The sequence below is a fragment of the Podarcis tiliguerta genome (genome assembly GCF_965153285.1).
Source record: "Podarcis tiliguerta genome assembly, chromosome: 7".
NCBI classification, from domain to species: Eukaryota; Metazoa; Chordata; class Lepidosauria; order Squamata; family Lacertidae; genus Podarcis; species Podarcis tiliguerta.
In genome coordinates this window covers 18,068,988-18,089,036 of record NC_139540.1, presented here as the reverse complement: position 1 = coordinate 18,089,036, position 20,049 = coordinate 18,068,988, and the positions used below count along the sequence as shown (strand labels likewise).

Sequence of the window (20,049 nt, the reverse complement as noted above, 5' to 3'; positions counted from 1 at the left end):
GTGAAATCAAACAAGCTGAAAAGAATTGATAGGGATAAATTACAAATTGCAGTTTGAATTGGATAGAGATAAGTGGAATCATTTCCAGATAAAAATGGAACAGTGATACCTAGAATCATAGAATAGAATCATAGAATCATAGAGTTGGAAGAGACCACAAGGGCCATCGAGTCCAACCCCCTGCCAAGCAGGAAACACCATCAGAGCACTCCTGACATATGGTTGTCAAGCCTCTGCTTAAAGACCTCCAAAGAAGGAGACTCCACCACACTCCTTGGCAGCAAATTCCACTGTCGAACAGCTCTTACTGTCAGGAAGTTCTTCCTAATGTTTAGGTGGAATCTTCTTTCTTGTAGTTTGGATCCATTGCTCCGTGTCCGCTTCTCTGGAGCAGCAGAAAACAACCTTTCTCCCTCCTCTATGTGACATCCTTTTATATATTTGAACATGGCTATCATATCACCCCTTAACCTCCTCTTCTCCAGGCTAAACATGCCCAGCTCCCTTAGCTGTTCCTCATAAGGCATCGTTTCCAGGCCTTTGACCATTTTGGTTGCCCTCCTCTGGACACGTTCCAGTTTGTCAGTGTCCTTCTTGAACTGTGGTGCCCAGAACTGGACACAGTACTCCAGGTGAGGTCTGACCAGAGCAGAATACAGTGGCACTATAACTTCCCTTGATCTAGATGCTATACTCCTATTGATGCAGCCCAGAATTGCATTGGCTTTTTTAGCTGCCGCGTCACACTGTTGGCTCATGTCAAGTTTGTGGTCAACCAAGACTCCTAGATCCTTTTCACATGTACTGCTCTCAAGCCAGGTGTCACCCATCTTGTATTTGTGCCTCTCATTTTTTTTGCCCAAGTGCAATACTTTACATTTCTCCCTGTTAAAATTCATCTTGTTTGTTTTGGCCCAGTTCTCTAATCTGTCAAGGTCATTTTGAAGTGTGATCCTGTCCTCTGGGGTGTTAGCCACCCCTCCCAGTTTGGTGTCATCTGCAAATTTGATCAGGATGCCCTTGAGTCCATCATCCAAGTCGTTGATAAAGATGTTGAATAAGACCGGGCCCAAGACAGAACCCTGTGGCACCCCACTAGTCACTCTTCTCCAGGATGAAGAGGAACCATTGATGAGCAGTACCTAGAAGAGTGCCTATAAATAGTACAAAATGAACTACTGGAGCCACGACCAGCCAGGAAGATGCCAGCTGTCTGTCAGGGAGGTCTAGTTCTGAGAGGACCAGATTGCCTCTGCCAGTGTGTCTAGATCATGTTCCCCTCCCCACTTCACTCTCCCATAGGTATCTGATTGGCAAGCCTGAGAACCAGATGCAGGACTAGACGGGCCACTGGCCTGATCCAGCAGGCTGTTCTTATATTCTTTCAGAAAGCATCCCCACTGCCAGGAGGTTTGAATTGCAGCTCTGCCTCACTGGGCAAGCCACTTATGCTTGTAGCGTATATACATGCAAGACCATTATGATTTGCATTATTGCAGCAACCCTATTTAAACTCAGTTTGCATAATTAGAAGTCCTTATTGCACAAGTTCCCTCTACGCATACACAAATGAGTAGAGGATGGAGAGAGGCCACATCTCCTGGCAGCTGCCTTTTGAGAGAGAAAATGCCCATTCAATTAAATACAGATTTAAATGTGTATTTTGAGAGAAAAACATGCATTTCAATAAAAATTTTAGAGGATGAAAAATCTCTTATCAATGCAGAAATGGAACAGAACAGAGTTATAGCTAAATAAAAAACATGAAAGTGACACAGACCAGGATTTGCCTATCCCTATATAATAGTATATAATAGGGATGCGGTTGGTGTTGTGGTCTAAACCACTGAGCCTCTTGGGCTTGCTGATCAGAAGGTTGGCAGTTCGAATCCCCGCTCCTGTTGCTCTGTCCCAGCTCCTGCCAACCTGGAAGTTCAAAAATACACCAAAAGTGCAAGTAGATAAGGTAAACGGCGTTTCTGTGCGCTGCTCTGGTTTTGGTGTTCCGTTGCACCAGCAGCAGCTTAGTCATGCTGGTCACATGACCTGGAAAAACTGTCTGCGGACAAACACCAGTTCCCTTGGCCTGTAAAGCAAGCTGATCGCCACAACCCCAGAGTCATCTGCAACTACCTTTATATAATGGTAGGGCCTAATTGCACAAGCATTTATTTGGGTATTTTCTAATCCATCCTAGCAGTTCTGGTCACTGCGGGAGAAGTCTCATGAGCCCCAGACTTGCTCCTACGTCCTGCTGCATGTGAAACTTCTGTGCAAGCCAGATCACAAAAGGAACTGGAATGCTGCTTTCTCTTCTCTGAAAATAACTCTCTTGTTCTCAGCGGATTTGTCCTTTGTTAACTTCTATGCTAGAGGTTCTCTGCATGGCAGAGAACACATAAGCTCTCAGCTCATTCTCACATCTGGTTGCATATGCCATCTATGTGCCAGGTCACAGAATGACTCGGAACACTGAAAAAAAATACTTCTTTCTCTTAGGGGATTGGTACTTTGAGATTCGGTGTGCTTATCACCTGTACACTGTCACTTGGTAAGCGTGATCCATTGTTTAATGATTCAATATCCACAAAATCACTTTTCTACCACGTTCCTATGTATGTATTCCTTCAGAAGTCAAGGAAATGAACAACTATCTGACTTTTAGAAGACATCAGAAGGCAGCCCTGTTTAGGGGAGTTTTTGATGTTTTATCGTGTTTTTACTATTCTGTTGGGAGGCGCACAGAGTGGCTGGGGTATAAATAATAAAATTATTATTATTATGTATAGAAAAAGGACCAGGACCAGCACCCTGCTTTCAAGACTCTTTCATCATTAAGCCCTTCATGCAGTGTAATTCAGAACAATGTGAGTCTAACCACGTCAACGCTGTGCCTATAGGGACCGTATGGAAGGGAAAGGTGGTGCGATCTTGCTGCCATCATGTGTAATTGCCAGAGGCCATTAGAGCAATATGAATCTCTGCCAAGCACTCTGTGAATTTATGAAGTGCATCCAGAGGCAAGCCGCCAATGGCATCATTCCTGCTGATCCAACTCTAAAGAAATTGGGGGAAAGAGTGCAATAGGACTGGGCAAATGGAGATATCCCCCCGATACAAAGGGTGGGTTAAAAAAACAAAATAGACTCAAAGAACCTACAGCGTTTAGTGACATTTGGAAGGAAGCATGTGAAGAATTTTCTCTCTTCTAAAAGGAGAGCAGCGCTGCCTTGCAATTGCATAGAGCAGTAGTGGCCCTGCTGAGAAATATATGGACTGTGTTCCGCTCATTTTATTTTCTCATGTTGAAAACAGCTGATGAGTTCTCCAGCTGAGGCAGAACTTCTACAATTAGATTTCCTTCTGTTCGTTTGTTACGTTTCTATCCCACTCTTCCTTCAAGGAGCTCAAGGTGGCAGACACAGGGATATCCCATTTTTAAGCAGCAATAGCAAAACCAGCAACCATGTGAGACAGAGTATTCTGGGAGATAATGAATGGTGCTTGAAGAAGGGTGGGATACTCAGGGGGGAAGGTGGAAAGACTCTCCTCTGGCCATGCCCCTCTCCCAATACCACACACCTTCCTGTCCCACATCTAACCATGTGCTTCCCTGCTCTCCACTAAAATTTCTCACGGAACACTGATAATGCCTCTTGCTTACCTGCATGAAGGGTGTGAGGGTATGTAGAAACTAGACTAATGTACAAAGGTAAAAATTGCATTTGTTGCTCTGCTAATTTTTGCCTTTGATCTCACCCACCACTGTCATTCCCCCCCCGCCCCCGGATGTTTTGAATAGGTGGTAATGTGACCCTGGAACAGCAAAATGCTCCCCACTCATGTCCTGTCTCTAGAATATCCAGCGACGTTTTAAAGCCGAGCCTTAAATCAAACAGAATCAAACTGAGAGTCAGTTTAAATCAAGAATTACCAACAACCATACCTCTAAAGCTCTAAATGGCCCCGGACCAAGACACCTCCGTGCAGCCTATTTTAATATGTGTGGCACGTGGTCTGATGAATATCCTTCTTCTTCTCAATTTTCTCAAGGGCCTAAAAGAGACAGGGTCTTTTAAACTAAAACAGCCTTATTGAATGTCCTCGCTGGACCACAGTGACCCTCATATAGGAAACACCTGGCTTCTTAAGAGAATCTTCAGAAATCATGTGACATGAATTTGTTTCCAATGTTCATAGCATCATAGAATTGTAGAGATGGAAAGGGACTACAAGGGCCATCTAGTCCAATCACCTGCAATTCAGGACTCTTTTGTCCATTGTGGGGCTCGGACCCATGACCATGAGGTTAAGAATCTCGTGTTCTATTGTTGAGTGTATAGTTTCCTGTGGGGTTTGCTGTGATGTGGTCCAAGCAATTTAGAGCTTTAAAGGGAAGAATCAGTACTTTGAATGAGTAGTGCTGCTACATAATTGTTATCCCCTTTAGATAGCCATGTGTATTGTGAAGCGCAAAATTAACTCTTCTCTTCTATCTACCACCATAACTCTTTGCTTCAAAACTCCTCCTACATTCCTTATGTGTTAGAGAGAGAAAAAACCTATCAAGCCAACTAACAAACAAAACTTTGTGGACTCTGATTTAATTTTTCTCTCTCTGAAAATGTGCAGTAAAGTGGTACCTCAGGTTAAGTACTTAATTCGTTCTGGAGGTCTGTTCTTAACCTGAAACTGTTCTTAACCTGAAGCACCACTTTAGCTAATGGGGCCTCCTGCTGCTGCTGCACCGCCGGAACATGATTTCTGTTCTCATCCTGAAGCAAATTTCTTAACCCGAGGTACTATTTCTGGGTTAGCGGAGTCTGTAACCTGAAGCGTATGTAACCTGAAGCATATGTTACCCAAGGTACCACTGTATAGACAACTCCCATTTTGTGTGCATTCGAGGCCCGAAGGACTGCTGATGCACACACCATTTTCAGCCCCAGAAGGTGGGGGGCAGTTTTTACACATGCCCCACCAACATGTTTGGTACCATGGAATGCAACCCATGCACAAATGGGGGAGTTGCCTGTAATTGAATTTAAAAACTCACACAGGACCATCATGACTGCAGGAATAGAATAGCAACTGTTGGACCCACTATTGGTCTCGTCCACTAAATCTGCCAGAGCCTGTCTTCACATGCAGAGGAAGTCCCTAATTCACTGAGGGATTGAGACCCATCAGCTACCCCCACCTGGTTTAGCTGGCCAGCCAAAGCCATTTCCCTGGGAGTGGCCACTGTTGCATGCTGGCAGCCTCTACGAGTGACAGGCAAGAGCTGAGTGCAGGGTGAGGACCAAACGTGAACAAACTACCCCAGAAGGAGCACAATGTGTCCCTTACCAGAGGTACTACCCTTTATATGGAGTTTATGGAATTTAAAGGTGTAAAGTCCTTTAAACTCAATGCAGTTTGCTTCTGAGCAAGCATGCATAGGATTGGAATGACACATGTGTTGTGCATTTCTCTTTTAATATATGTCACAAAATGCATCCACCATTATGTTTTTAACATGGCATTGAAGACACAAAGGTAATAGATTGTACAAGTAAAAGTGAACAAAGAGTCAGCTTTTGGAACTCTAATAACCATCAGACACTAATGAAGCATTAGAATGCTGTTGTGATTACACGCTTACAAGCCATTTGCAGCCCTAAGTTCATAACATTGTACATGCTTCTAATGCTGGAGTGCCATGAGCTGCCTTTTCATTATATATTATTGTCTCATATTTATGATGTGACATTTTTGCTAAATACGGCTAAGGAAAAATCCATCATGAAAAGGTCTGTTAGATTATAGGCTCCAAGAAGCTGCCCTTTTAGCACAGACATAAATTTGCTTCAGCTAATAACATGGCCTGTTTGGAATGTAATCAGCACACTTACAGGTAAGAAACTTCCAGGGGAGGACATTATAGCCTTTAAAGCTATAACAAGTCACCTTGAATTAGGGGGTGGGGGGAGAAAAATATATTTACATTTAACCTTAACCACAAAGTTTAGCTCAACCCCCCCTATTTTGCAATGTGAGTTCAGGACTGTTCCTTCTGCAAGGTTTTCCAGAAGTGACACAAATGAAAGAACACATCAGGAGAAAGAGAATTTAATTTTCATTATGGAAGATAATAATACTCATAACGACACAAAAGGTACAGTCCGCAATTTGCACTGTGAGGCTGTGCAAATACATCACCCCTCATTATTCAAAGGGTCAGTTCACAGGAGATTTCCTCCTAGCCCACATTTGACAAGCAAGCAGTACTTGCATAGAAATGGCAAGTGATTTTATTGGTAATTTTAATGTATATTTAATAATAATAATAATAATAATAATAATAATAATAATAATAATAATTTATTTATACCAATAAAATGTTGAAGAATCATTGCTTTGACACTGGTGATCTTTGCTTCTTCCAGTACACTGGCTATGTTTGCCTGTCTTCCCAACTGATGTGTAAAAATTTTCGGAGACACTGTTGATAGAAACTTTCGAGGAGTTGGAGATGGCATTTACACTTGGTCCACGTTTCACAAGCGTACAGCATGGTTGGTAGTACAATAGCTTTGTAAACAAGCATTTTGGTTTCCCTGCGAATGTCCTGGTCCTCAAACACTCTGCACTTCAATCGGGAGAAAGCTGCACTTGCAGAGCTCAGGCAATGCTTGACTTCAGCATCAATGTCTGCCCTTGAGGAAAGATAACTGCCCAGGTAGCTGAAGTGACCAACATTTGTTGCACTGCTGATGCATTGCTTTGCGCTTGTTGGTGCAGCACTTTGGTTTTTGGGATGTTGAGTGATAGGCCAAGCTTTTCGTAAGCTTCTGAGAAGATATTTAGAATGGTTTGGAGGTCATCCTCTGAGTGTGCACACACTACGTTGTCATCAGTGTACTGAAGCCCCATGACGGAAGTTACGGTAATCTTACTCTCTGCTTTCAGCCTGCTTAGATTAAAGAGCTTTCCATCTGTTCAATATATGATTTCTACTCCGGAGGGGAGTTTCCCTTTCATAAAGTGTACCAATGACTACTAGTCATGATGGCTGTGCACTGCCTCTACTACTGTATGTGATACACCTCTGAATGCTAGCTACTGGGGAGGACATGTGTGGAAAATGTTGATGGGCTCATGTCCTAATCGCTGGCTTTTCTTAAGCATCTTGCTGGTCACTGTGAACAGGATCCTGGACCTGATCCAACAGATTTCTTCTTAAATTGTTATTATTTATTTGATTTATTATCTGCTGTTCACCAGGGATAGTCACAGTAATTTAAAAAATACAATATCAAAAGTAGTTTAAAACCAAATTACAGACCTCTGAAGACTGCTTTGGAACAACTAAAAATTGGCTTGATAGGAGAACAACCACGTGGGTGGGTGATTAATTCTGGTTGCTTGCTGAAGAAAAAGACTTCAATACAGTGCCCTGTTCTTATGACAAGTAAAGGCCAGCTTGCAGCAGGCTGCAGATCATGCTGTGCTCACTCTATTCATTATTGTAAGGTTTGGGAGGGGAACTCACCTATGCAAGCACTTTCCCTCAAATGCTTGTAACATCCCTAACATATAGATTGCCCTTGACAGAAAGCAAGTAATACAGATACAATGAGAAGAATAGAACTTCAGAACAAGAATGATATCACTATGAAAATTAATGATGTGGAAATCAAGGCACAGACAAAATGTAGAGCAATGATAAAAAGAAGAAATAAATTGCAACTTTCCATGCAAAAGAAGATAAAAGGAAATGCACATAACATTAATAGAAATAAGAGCCATAATTTATGATGTTTACAAGACAGCTGATAAAAGTTATCCCTGTCAGCTGAACTTGTTTTAAAATGGACCATTGTTTCTTTAGGAAATATTTAACATGTGTGGATAATTAACTTTCCCAACTATTGTGGTTTCTTTGTCATTTGAGGACAAACACAATTTCCCCTTAAAACATATTTTCTCTCCTTATGAATATTTGAGTTCCCTGCCTGACCTAAAAATAATGAATAGGAAATTGTAGACTATTAAAGCCATAAATCTGTCTCACGCAATCTGATAAAGCATTAAAGCTTTAGGACAGGAGATGCTGTCCAATGTCAAAGTAGACTTGATGATTTGGCACTTTGCTCTATATCTTGATTTTCAAAACAACCAAGTTTTTGCTATCTAGAATTTTGCTCTACAGGTCAGTGAAAACTAACTGATCCCACCTTCTAAAAGGCAATAAATAAAGCATGAATCAGATCCTTTTCATATATATACCATTTAGGTATTTGTCTGTCACCTTTCAGGTGAAGATGGGGAAGCTATGGCCTTCCAAATCCTGTTGGTCTATAACTTCCATCATCCCTAACCACTGTCATGTTACTTGAGCTTGATGGGAAGTCCAACAAAATTTGGAGGGTCATAGGTTTATCACATAAAAAGTAGAGACATCACCTTGCCAACAAAGGCCCATATAGTTAAAGCTATGGTTTTCCCAGTAGTGATGTATGGAAGTGAAAGCTGGAACATAAAGAAGGCTGATCGCCGAAGAATTGATGCTTTTGAATTATGGTGCTGGAGGAGACGCTTGAGAGTCCCATGGACTACAAGAAGATCAAACCTCTCCATTCTTAAGAAAATCAGCCCTGAGTACTCACTGGAAGGACAGATCGTGAAGCTGAGGCTCCAATACTTTGGCCACCTCATGAGAAGAGAAAACTCCCTGGAAAAGACCCTGATGTTGGGAAAGATGGAGGGCACAAGGAAAAGGGGAGGACAGAGGACGAGATGGTTGGATAATGTTCTCGAAGCTACCAGCATGAGTTTGGCCAAACTGCAGGAGGCAGTGGAAGACAGAAGTGCCTGGCGTGCTCTGGTCCATAGGGTCACGAAGAGTCGGACACGACTAAACAACAACAGGTTTATCACCACTATTTTGAAGCACAGTGTGTTCCATAAAACATAAAAATGCAATAAACCTACTCGTTAAGAAAGCACTCATCCCACCCCCACCTCCGAATAAAACACCATCCACAGACAATTTGATCGAATAAAACTAAATAACAATAGCATTGCTAAGCACGGCAATATCAACTGCAGCAAGCCAGTAACACACCATTAAAAACAGGCTAAAAGAAATCCCAGCACCATTTCCACAGCAACAACTACATAATTTATGAAAAAGCAAGTCGAAAATAAATGGGTCTTCAAAACCCACTTATAAACCTGGAACAAACTGTGCTGCAGGCCTGCATTAAGAACTCTGCCTGGACTGGAGGGGGCGGCGGAGACCCTGCTAATGAACCATATAAGTTTCCAAACCTGTTGGGTGGGGGGAGGGCCTGGAAAAAATAGTCAAGGTTCAAGAGACATAACTACCAGCTTTTAATTACGGCAAAGCTTGGCATGCATTAACATCAGTTTGCTAATGTCTATGCTTAGCAACACACCATTTGTTGCTTGTTTTTTTGCACTGAAGCGTGCTGTGACATTCTCCTCTTCATATTTGATGTTCTGTACCAAGGCTGGGAGACCTCGGGTCAAACAAAGGGGGCAAAACACAGCTCTCCAGGCTTCTCCACTTGACCCCCCCAATACCCTCCACCTGCCCTTCTTGAGTACCTTTTCATGGCTTGAGGGTCTCTGGAAACGTCTCTGATTTTTGCATAGCTGGAAGAGTCACATCCATTGCTTTGTCCACTTTTGCATCTGACCCCAGTTACCAGTGGCATATAGGACCTGAGCATTTTCCCATGAGAAAATGTGGACCACTGGCTGAAAATAATCTCCCCACCCTGCAGGGGTGAGGAGCATCAAGCAGAAAAAGAGACCTGGCTATATAAAACTCAACTCAATCTAATTACATTTGTTAAATTAACAGCTGTAGTTTTCCTACAGACTGAAAAATAACAGTACAGCTCACATAAATATTATCAAGCATACAGAACAAAGAGGATTAATTTGAATCACAATACCTGACTTTTAGGTGCTGAACACATTTCCAGGACATTGTTTTACTCAGTGTGATAGAGCTACTAGAGATCAGTGTGGAGCTTGCAGGAAGTGTCAAAAGTTTTCTTGAGCTCCCCTCTCCTCTCCCCACAAAAAATAATAAAAAAAAATCCCCAGGAGCCAGCACTTCATGAACTCACCAAAGAAGCTAAATAGAAATCAATATTTTTTGACTGTAGATTGAAGTGTTTTTAGGTATTCTACCTCCGAATAAAATTGTGTAAATGGGTCATAAAGTATGGAGAGTCCAAGCTGTTTAAGACTCTATAACACACAACCAACTTCTAATAATAATAATAATAATAATAATAATAATAATAATTATACCCCACCCATCTGGCTGGGTTTCCCCAGCCACTCTGGGCGGCTCCCAATTGAATATTAAAAACACAATACACATTAAACATTAAATATTTGAGTGACGCTGCTGGAAGTTTCAACACATTTTTAACATATGCAAGCGTTGTACTCGTCTCAGCTTCATTATGGGAACCGAGTGTGGATTTAGGGAGGTTCAGCTCTTGTGGCTTTAACTGAGCAATTAATCAGTTAAAGGTTTGTTGTTTTTTACATCACCCTACCATCATATTCTCAAGGTGGTTTGATAAAGGAATAAAGGAATAAAAATATAGGTGCAATTCAATAAACTAAATCTGACATTATAAAAACAGGTTAAATTGCTCAGCAGGATTAAAATTGCTGAGCCATCCTCATCATTGCCCATTTGCCTTTTCCCGTTTTCTTCCTGCCATGCATATAGAGTGCTGGTCAATTAACTTTGATAATTCTACTTAACTGACATTATCTGATCTTCGAGAGCCACCTGCCACATTGCACCTGTATAAAGAGACTATGGGTGACATTTGGAGTCTCATTATTTCTTGTATTTCTCCTTGCTAACTCTGAATCCCCACAGTAAATCTTATCTTTCTTCCATGCCTCCTGCTTCTATCTAAGTGGTGGCCAAAGCTGCAGCACTGCATGAGGTTGTTTGAAGAAAATCAATGATCCTATGCTCTGTAGTTCAAAGTTGCGTCAAAAATGCTGAGCCCTTAATTTGTGCCTAATCATTTCGGAACTGCTTTTGCTCAGCTGGTCAACTGAGACAGAGATGGAGCAGTGCAGAGCAAGCCAAATTTCCTGGGCTCTCTAGTAATGAATACGTGTTTTTGGACAGAGCCCCCAAGGACCCTGAAAAACACAGGAGGTCTGTATTTATAAAGCAAACAGCACAAAGATCAACAAGCCCTCCAAAGAATAGGGAGACAACAGCTACTTCTCTGACCCTTGTTTTTCAAAGCATTCTTTCCAAGAGATATTTCTGTAAGTACTGGTATTCAAGATGCTTCAGCTTTCAGCCACTGGAGGTGGCACATTATTTTTTTAATAAAAAAAAAATAAAAATGCTTTTTATTAAAGGTATTGCAAAAAATAATAATCTATTAACAATAAAAAGATAAACAACGTCTCCATAGTCATACATTATTGCAATACAACTTGACAGTGGATTTTACTTTGGCAACCAAGTTGGCAGGAAAGTGTCCCTCCAGAAAGATAGTGGCATAATAAATTAATGGGTACTGAGTTTGAACAAATTTATCTGTCAGAGCCACTCTTCTGGCTTCCTTGAATTCTTGGGTAAGAGTCTAATCAAGCGCCAATTGTCAGACTCTTATCATACCAAGTTTTAAGAGGAAGATTGTCCATTCCCCTCCAATACCATGCCACTAAAGTTTGGCAGTTAGGTACTGATGTCTACCAACAAAAAAAAACAGAAAGGAATGCAAGAGTAGGATCAGGCATAATCATTTGTCTAATAAGTTACCTAAGTATAGAGAAAGTTGCAGACCCCAAAGTCTTTGGCTGATGGGACCTCACATCATAAATGAAACAGTGCCCCACATGCCCCACATCTCCTCCAACACAGAGCTGGGAAGTAGGAGTTTGTGCAGCTAAGCTTGATAAGGTAGCCAACAAATGAATCCAAAACCATACACCAGACCACTGACTCTCTTCATTTTTCTTTTTAAAAAGTGTCAAGCTACACACAGGGTATGTTAGTCACTTGTCCCAAGCTTCAGTGGGCAGGTGTAGCATGGCCACCCTAGTTTTTCCTCCCATACACCCAGTGATGGATGCATATGCCAATTTCAGTCCCCCCCCCTTTCTCAATTTCACAACCTTAACTTCAGTTCACCCCTTTGCAATATTTTAAAAGTCTGCAGTAAAATTAATGTGCATTTACATGCAAATTTCTCCCAATGTATGTTTCTTTGTGTACATTTTCTTTATTTAGTATAATGAATCTCCCCCCACCCCCAAATAGCATGGATTTTGTATTTTCACTAATGTGCACTTTTTTTGTGTATGCACTTTTTGGTTGGGGAACTTTGTCTCAATGTATAGAGTAGTGTGAGTTTCAAAGAAGAGTTGTGTTTCAGTTGTTTGGGAAGTGCAAATTTGAGAAGTTTTCATTAAAATGAAACTATATGGATTTCTCCCCCATGCCTACATACACTCCACATGGTTTTCAGTTCTGATTCTGTTGGCCAGTCAGACATTTAGGCTGATTATATGTGGCAGTCACTATATGATAGGCTAACAAACTATCTTCAGGTCAAGAGAGAGAAGAACATGGCAGGGTCATGTGAAAGAGAGACAAAATCTTGAAGATTAGTTATCTCTTGCTTTCTGATGGAATGAGCTGATCAGCAGAGGAACAAACCTTCTAAGGAGGGGCTGGATTCCCCACCTATCAGGGATGCAGTGAATTTTCTGCATTGGCCTCAGGCAGAATATATTGCTTTGAGACACCTTCAAACTCTTTGCATATATGTACACAATCTAAGATTCATCACTCAAATGTAAAGATATGGGCAATTGGAGACTAAAGAATATCCCTGGGGGAAAGGACAATTAGTGCATATGCAATATTGTCTATTGGGAATACTGTCAATGCTTCAGGCAGAAGTGTTTACCAGCCTTTCTATATGAGATAATTAAAATGAAAACTAGTGGTGCTCACGAATTGATACTGGAACCTTCTGCAGACCTTATGCTCATGTGCCACTGAGTTACCATGTGCTTCAACAAGATCTACAATGTAACCCAAATAACAACTGCTTTCAGAAAAACACAATACGATGAGTTACAAGCTTTCTCATTACATAAACTCATGGTTTGTACAAAAGCTAATGCATTTGTGTCAAAGGAATTGTCAACTGTCATCTGAAAAGAAATGGACAATGTTTTCTTTTGGTGAACCTCTTTCCGTAATTTGACTTTAGCATCTGCTATTGAAAAGAGGATGAGCAAGATAGCTGAAAAAAATGTAACAACTTCAGTTCCAATAGTGCCAGGAAAGACATTTCGAGAAAATGTATTCATTTGTAGCAAGCCATATTTTGATAGGATGTCAACAATATTTACCTTGTCCTGAAGTTTGTAGGATGTGGATGCCCATCATATAATGATAAATAATCGTATTCTTCTTCTAGAGCAAAAGACTGAAATACTATCTGTATTCTGTTTCTTTCTTCTGCAATTATTACCCACGTACAATTTGCGCCATTTGGATATCCATATGGGAAGCCGGGGCTTTCTATAGTACCATTAAGTCCTTTTAATGTTCCACCACATGTATAAATAAATCCTGCAAAAAAATGAATAAGAAAAAAAGAGTAAATTCATTATCACCGCACATACCTTATTGAATGAAACAAATTCTTCCTCACCTTAATAGATAAGTTAAATATTCTGCTCCAACTCTGCCAGATATTTATCTAACTACAGTGGTACCTCGGGTTACATACGCTTCAGCTTACATACGCTTCAGTTTACACACTCCGCTAACCCAGAAATACTGCTTCAGGTTAAGAACTTTGCTTCAGGATAAGAACAGAAATTGGGCTCCTGCGGCGTGGTGGCAGCAGGAGGCCCCATTAGCTAAAGTGATGCTTCAGGTAAAGAACAGTTTCAGGTTAAGAACAGATCTCCGGAACGAATTAAGTACTTAACCCGAGGTACCAATGTATAGTAAAACACATGTCAGTCCCCTATGGGTCTTGAAATCAACAAACTTTTCTATGATAGCTCCTCAATTATGGAATTTACATTATGTCCAAGTTGATGAATTTAGGATCAAGATGTCATATTATTAGCTTGCCATTTGCTTGTGAAATTCATATTCCAAGTCATAGAACTGTAGACTTGGAAGGGACAAACAAGAGTCATCTAGTCCAAACCCTAATTTTGCCCAATGTGGTGCTCAAACCCATGACTTGGAAATTAAGAGTCTCGTGCTCTTATCAAATGAGCTATCCCTTGGTCTTCTCCATTCACATCTAGCAAGATGAATATGCTGCTCCCTTTCTTTTACTAACATCATGAAAACTATTTCCTTTAACCTTTATTTGTATGTGGAGCTCTGCTGGAGGTATTATATCTTAAGTCCATTCCAAAAACACAGGTTAGGGCAGAATGCTGTGACCTAGTTGCTAAGTAGAGTTTTCCAGTTAGAAAGTGGAACGCATTACGCTAGTGACACTGGATGCTAATAGGTTTCTCAAAATGCTTCTATTAAGCCATAAAACCCCAAGAGTTTGAGACCTGATTGCCAAAGAGATTGCCCTTTTCCTTACACAGTGCTGCAGTCAAAATAAGTAATCATTAGCCCTTAACACAAGGAAACGATTGCACTGTTTTTCATGGAGAGTTCACAACTTAGTTCTTACTTCCTTGTCCCACTGCCAGTGGAATGTACGAGCCTTCTCTCTGTGATACATCCATCATCTCCCTTAAAAATATTAAAATATGGTGGAATAGCAAACTTGTTAGCATATTGCGTGGATTAAGACAGATCACCTCACATTCTCTTGAGCACAATATTTTCAACAGCGGTTCACACATTCAACTGTGAGACAGAAAGCGCAAAAATATGTATCATAGAAAATTTTACTAACAGATAATTCCACCTATGAATCTGAGGGAACCTTTGATGCTGAAAAATCCAAATCATCAGTATGCTGAAAATGCACCTCTTTATCTTGGTCTTCACACCCGAAATATGTGTTTTTGGGATCCACTCTATTCCTGAGGGTATGATTTGTTTTAATTGTTTTAAATATTGAATATTTAAATTGTTGTAGCCTGATGGTTAATGCTGCGTGATCGAATTAATAAAAATTATACCCCAAGACCTGCTGGGAACACAGCTGTAGGTTTCATTTCATTTGTTTGTTTATTTCATAAAATTTGTACACTGTTTATGTCTGACTGTTCATTTGATTTTAACCCTCAAAGCTGTTAACTTCCCAGTTTTGTTGGATTGCAGCACCCATCAGCCACAGCCAGCATGACCAAAGGACAGGAGTTTATTTATTTTATTTTATTACATAAAATGTATACACTGCTTGATTGTAAAAAGCAACAACAACCAACTCTTAAAGTGATTTTCAGAAAGATAAAACAATAAAATTGGGGGGAAATTTAAATATATTAAAACATACACGAGGTTAAAATACTAAGAAGTTTTCTAAGCATTTGGGTAGGGGAGCATTTGGGAAACCATGTTTTTAGCAGGCACTGAAAACAATTCAGAGAAGGCGTCTGCTTGATATCAATAGGCACCGAGTTCCAAAGTACAGTATAGGTGAGGCCTTATTAAATGACAAAGTTCTTACAAATGCAGAATGGATATTATGAGCCACTTGTAATAGTGCCAGTTCCACTGATCAAGGAAATGATGGGAGATGTAGTCAATGAACTTCTGAAGCGCAACAGGTTCCCCGTTCCTACAATGTACCAATGGTCTAAGGCCAATAGGCTTGGTTCCTGCAAACTAGTTCAGAACAACCATTCCATAACCTTCTCAGTTTGGTCTATTACCAAAATTCCATACCCAAAATATTTCTTATTTCCCCTCTTTGGTGCCTTCAGCAACTCATGATCTATTTTTAAATCCCATCTGAAAAATTATCTGTTGTTATTTATTATTTAACTCTGACTGCATTAGTTAACTTTGTAAAAGCCTTTGGGATACATTTAGTTCCGATATCACTTCTTCAGAATGAAACTTGAATTACTTATGAAGAGTTATGTTGAATTATTTACATGGGCTGTGCCTCGGGATCTTGGATGGAATTCTCTGTTTTTCAGAGACAAGTGGACTCCATGTTTTTGTCAGGAAGCTGAAGGACTCCACTCTCAGTGACCTTTCTCACAAGTGTTTGTTTCATATTTTCCACTGGGGAATACAAGACGTGGGTCTACAAAACCACTCAGTTTAAAGCTAGTTAAAGCTTCTGAACACCCCCCCCCCAACAACACTACCCATTTTTAACATTACTGTCTTCAAAATTGAGGACACAAGACAAATAATTGTAGAAATATCTCTGTTCTCAGGTAAATCTTACAACCCCCACATACCAGCCAAAGAACCCTGAAGACAAATATACAGTATTGTTTCTTCGGGGGGGGGGGGGGGAATTCTCAGAAAATACTTGGAACATAGAGCACCAAAATCAAGAAAACATGATAGTCTTTTTATCAGCAAAGCTGGAGGTTCATTTTATATGTTGTACTGCTCTTTGCCTTACAAGGGAAATCCATGTTCCTGTCAGGACTAGAGACAGATCAAAGTAGGGCTGAGAGAAAATGGCCTCCCCAAATTCTCCGCTTTATTTGAACGTGGTAAAAGCGGGACATGGGTTCAGAATATTCTCAGGGAGAACAGAAGTAGAATTCTCCAACAGTCTGAAAAAGAAAATTTATCATGGCCATTGCTTCGTTAAGCAATATTAAAGTAATATTAAACAATAATAAACTTGGGATGCAAAGGAGTGTATGATATTTTCTACCCTATTTATGAATGAAATGTGGAGGGGCATTTCACTTTATAGTTAACATAGGGTTGAAGCAGAAATTCTCAAATAATTTGTTAGAAATTAATGTCTTCCCTTGAGAAAATAGAGACAGAATGTCCAGCAAATGTGTAAGGGAGAGAGAATTGCCCCTCCCCCCAGCAATTTTGTGTCTGACTCTGATTTTATGTAATAAGTTTCATTTATTTATTTAGTATAATTCATATACCCCTTAAGAGAAAAATATGAATGTGCTTTACACGATAATACATAGTAGTCATTCAAATAGGCTAAAAACAGACTCCAGAAACTAGACACCCTAAAATTGTCAAAATATAGATAAAATCAACAGCTTTAAAAACAAATAAACACAATAAAATTACATGTCTGGATAGGCTTGCTTTCAATAGCTGTCAAAAATAGTACCTAATATCAATAAGAAGAGTTCCAGAGAATAAATGATACCACTAAAAGACTGAGTTCTTAGTAAGAGTAGAATGGACATTATGTGACACTTCTAAGAGTGCCAATTCCATCGATAAAATTAGTCAAGTGGGCATATATGGGGTGAGGTGATCCCCAAACCGACTAGTTTATTGAACAATTGGGAGATCGTACCACATTAGGGAAGAATTCTAGACTAAACCACTTCTTTCTTTTCTAAGGGAAGGAAGTTCCAACTTTTGGTTTTAATCCAGTTCATGAGAAAGCAAAAATAAAAATAAAATACGTAGAACAAAAATATATTTTCAAAAAACACTGCCGAAGCAACCAGAACAGAGCAAGCAAGCTGAACAATGATATGCAAATGCATTTGATTTGCATAATCTATTCTAAAAGCAGATTTAGCGTTTTCTATTTTTAAAATAATGCGGGGTGTTTTAGCACTGATTTCTAGGCTTTCCTTGCTTTATACGTCTCAGATTCCTATGCATTGCCAATGAGAGAGAAATCATCCTGAGCAAACATACTGGGAGTGCCATTTCAGGTTTCAGTGTCTCTGTCGGTGGCAGTTTGTATGTGGCTGGGGAGGGGCAGAGAGAAGAGTACAGGGCTGGGCCAATGTATCTTACTGCCTGGAATAGAGTAGCAAATTGCACCCCACCCCTCCAAGGTGTGGAGTTTAGTACCAGCAAAGTTAGGTTGCCACCTGAAGCAGAAAATTCCACAAGCACCTCTCCCCAGAAAGTAAAAAATAGCAACACTATTCCTGCCCTTTTCATAGCACCCCAAATCAGCTGCAATTTGGCTAACGTCTACCCAGATAGTGATTTCACTAGTGGGACAGGGGAATTTACAGGAAGGATCAAAAGCTTGTTCTTAAATATGTTTCCAGTTTCAGAAATAACAGTGCTTTCTTCTTTTGCTGCTATTTTAAAAATCTCATTGCAACCTGAAACATACCAAAAATATGTGGGCTGAAATATAAGGGTCATTGCCACCTCTTCCGCCTATCCAAAATTTTGCTTGTGACACATAGTCTTGGTAGAAATATATTTTGTTCCCTGGAAGCCTCAATAAAACTTCAAAACCCAACACACAAGAAGGTATCATTTGGATGTGCTCTGTGATAATGAATGGAATTACGGGGCTTTCATCACTATATACTGTTCATCCAGAAAGGGTTTATGTAAACTTATGCAAGCTTGGAAACAGAATCATGCACACGTTTTTGTCAAAGCACATCAAGCCATAAATAAAGTATGAATACGTTCCTTAAAGATATCAGCATTTTAAGTTCGCATTTGCACTTTTGGCTGCTTATAATGATCTGCAAACATGACTCTGCCCTTGAGCAGTTAAGAGGATTTTCCCCGCTAAGCACAAATATTGATATTCCATGAACCCACTAATAAACAAAGCTACATCATAGAGAAGCTGATTACATGGCTGCAATTTGTTAATCATGGCTGGAAAAGTTGAGAGGTAGAGACACAGCATGCAGAGTTCCAGCTTTGATTCCTAGCAATTTCGATTTAAAAAGATTGGGTAGCAGATGATGCTTCTAATCCTAGACTATATGGATGAATAGTCTAACCTGGAATAAGGTAGCATGTAAAAATCATATGCTATACTGGTCCCTTTACATCATTGCTGCTGGCACACATTTTCGCACAGCACTAAGCAGAAAGAAGACTCAACAGACCATAGTGGAGGAAATATAACTGAGTGGAGGATGTGCAAATAAGCCAAATCAGTAAGTGCAGGCAGGGAGATGAAAATCCATGTGCATGAGGGAACTATTCTTATTTTGTGTAATATTTTGTTTCAGTTTCTCTGTTGTTGCTTCAGTTTTTTATACACCGCTTAGAGATTTTGTTTTTACTGAATAATAATAATAATAATTTATCATTTATACCCCTCCCATCTGGCTGGGTTTCCCCAGCCACTCTGGGCGGCTCCCAACCGAATGATAAAAACACAATATACCACAATACATACTGTATTAAGTGGTATAGAAATTAAATAATCAATGTGGCCACCGCCTTATTGGCTTTATACAGCCAAGGACTGGGAAATGATTCTCCCTCCTTGCTAAGTGAGCCTTGCGTATGTGAACCAAGGTGCACATTCCAGGCCCTAAGGGCAACCCCAGGTACCTATAAGCTTCAGGCTGTGAGGCTCAAAGCGTCCCCATACCCAATAATGACTCAGGATGGCAGTGACATTAAGTTTTCCCTTCCCTGTCCACACAGAATTCTGAACAGACAAAAATCAACGCCCTACACAGTGTGAAGTAGGTGAAAAGGGGACTCAGTCAGAGGCTACCTAAAAATTCATACTCAGCCCTGACTAGTTGCAGAGTTTTGTGATGACACATTCTAAGTTAAGGTGGGAAGATGTCCACAGATACGTAAATAAAGCATCAGAGCTCTTTTTCAGACAGAACTCACCAGAACTCAGTTCTGGCACCTCTCAGGTGGGTGCCATTGCCATTGTAAGAGAACAAGGAAGGCTTTCATGGTGAGTTCTGGCACCTCTTTTTCTGAAGAAATAGCACCATAAAGCATTATTTTGATTTGCTATGAAGATGCTACAAAAAGTTTAGCTGAAACTTAAGCAACTTGCATATAATTTATATGTTAATGTAAGCAGTAACTGTTAATAAACGCTTTCATATGTACCTGTTGTTATGTAGGACCTGAGAAGGAAGTGCAATACATTTTATCCTTAAAGAAATAAG

The 20,049-nt window shown here is 40.2% G+C and overlaps 1 protein-coding gene across 4 annotated transcripts in view; it reads right to left on the bottom strand.

Moving 5' to 3' along the window:
* The window catches only part of CSMD3 (CUB and Sushi multiple domains 3), a 568,382-nt gene that overhangs the window by 449,533 nt on the left and 98,800 nt on the right, over positions 1-20,049 (bottom strand). For all 4 annotated transcript variants that reach the window (XR_014513736.1, XM_083450329.1, XM_083450330.1 and 1 more), the window contains exon 2: positions 13,435-13,657. Coding sequence is in view for 3 of the 4 variants with exons in the window: in XM_083450329.1 (XP_083306455.1) it covers positions 13,435-13,657 (223 nt within the window). In the remaining variant the exon portion in view is untranslated. The remainder of the gene's footprint in view (positions 1-13,434; positions 13,658-20,049) is intronic.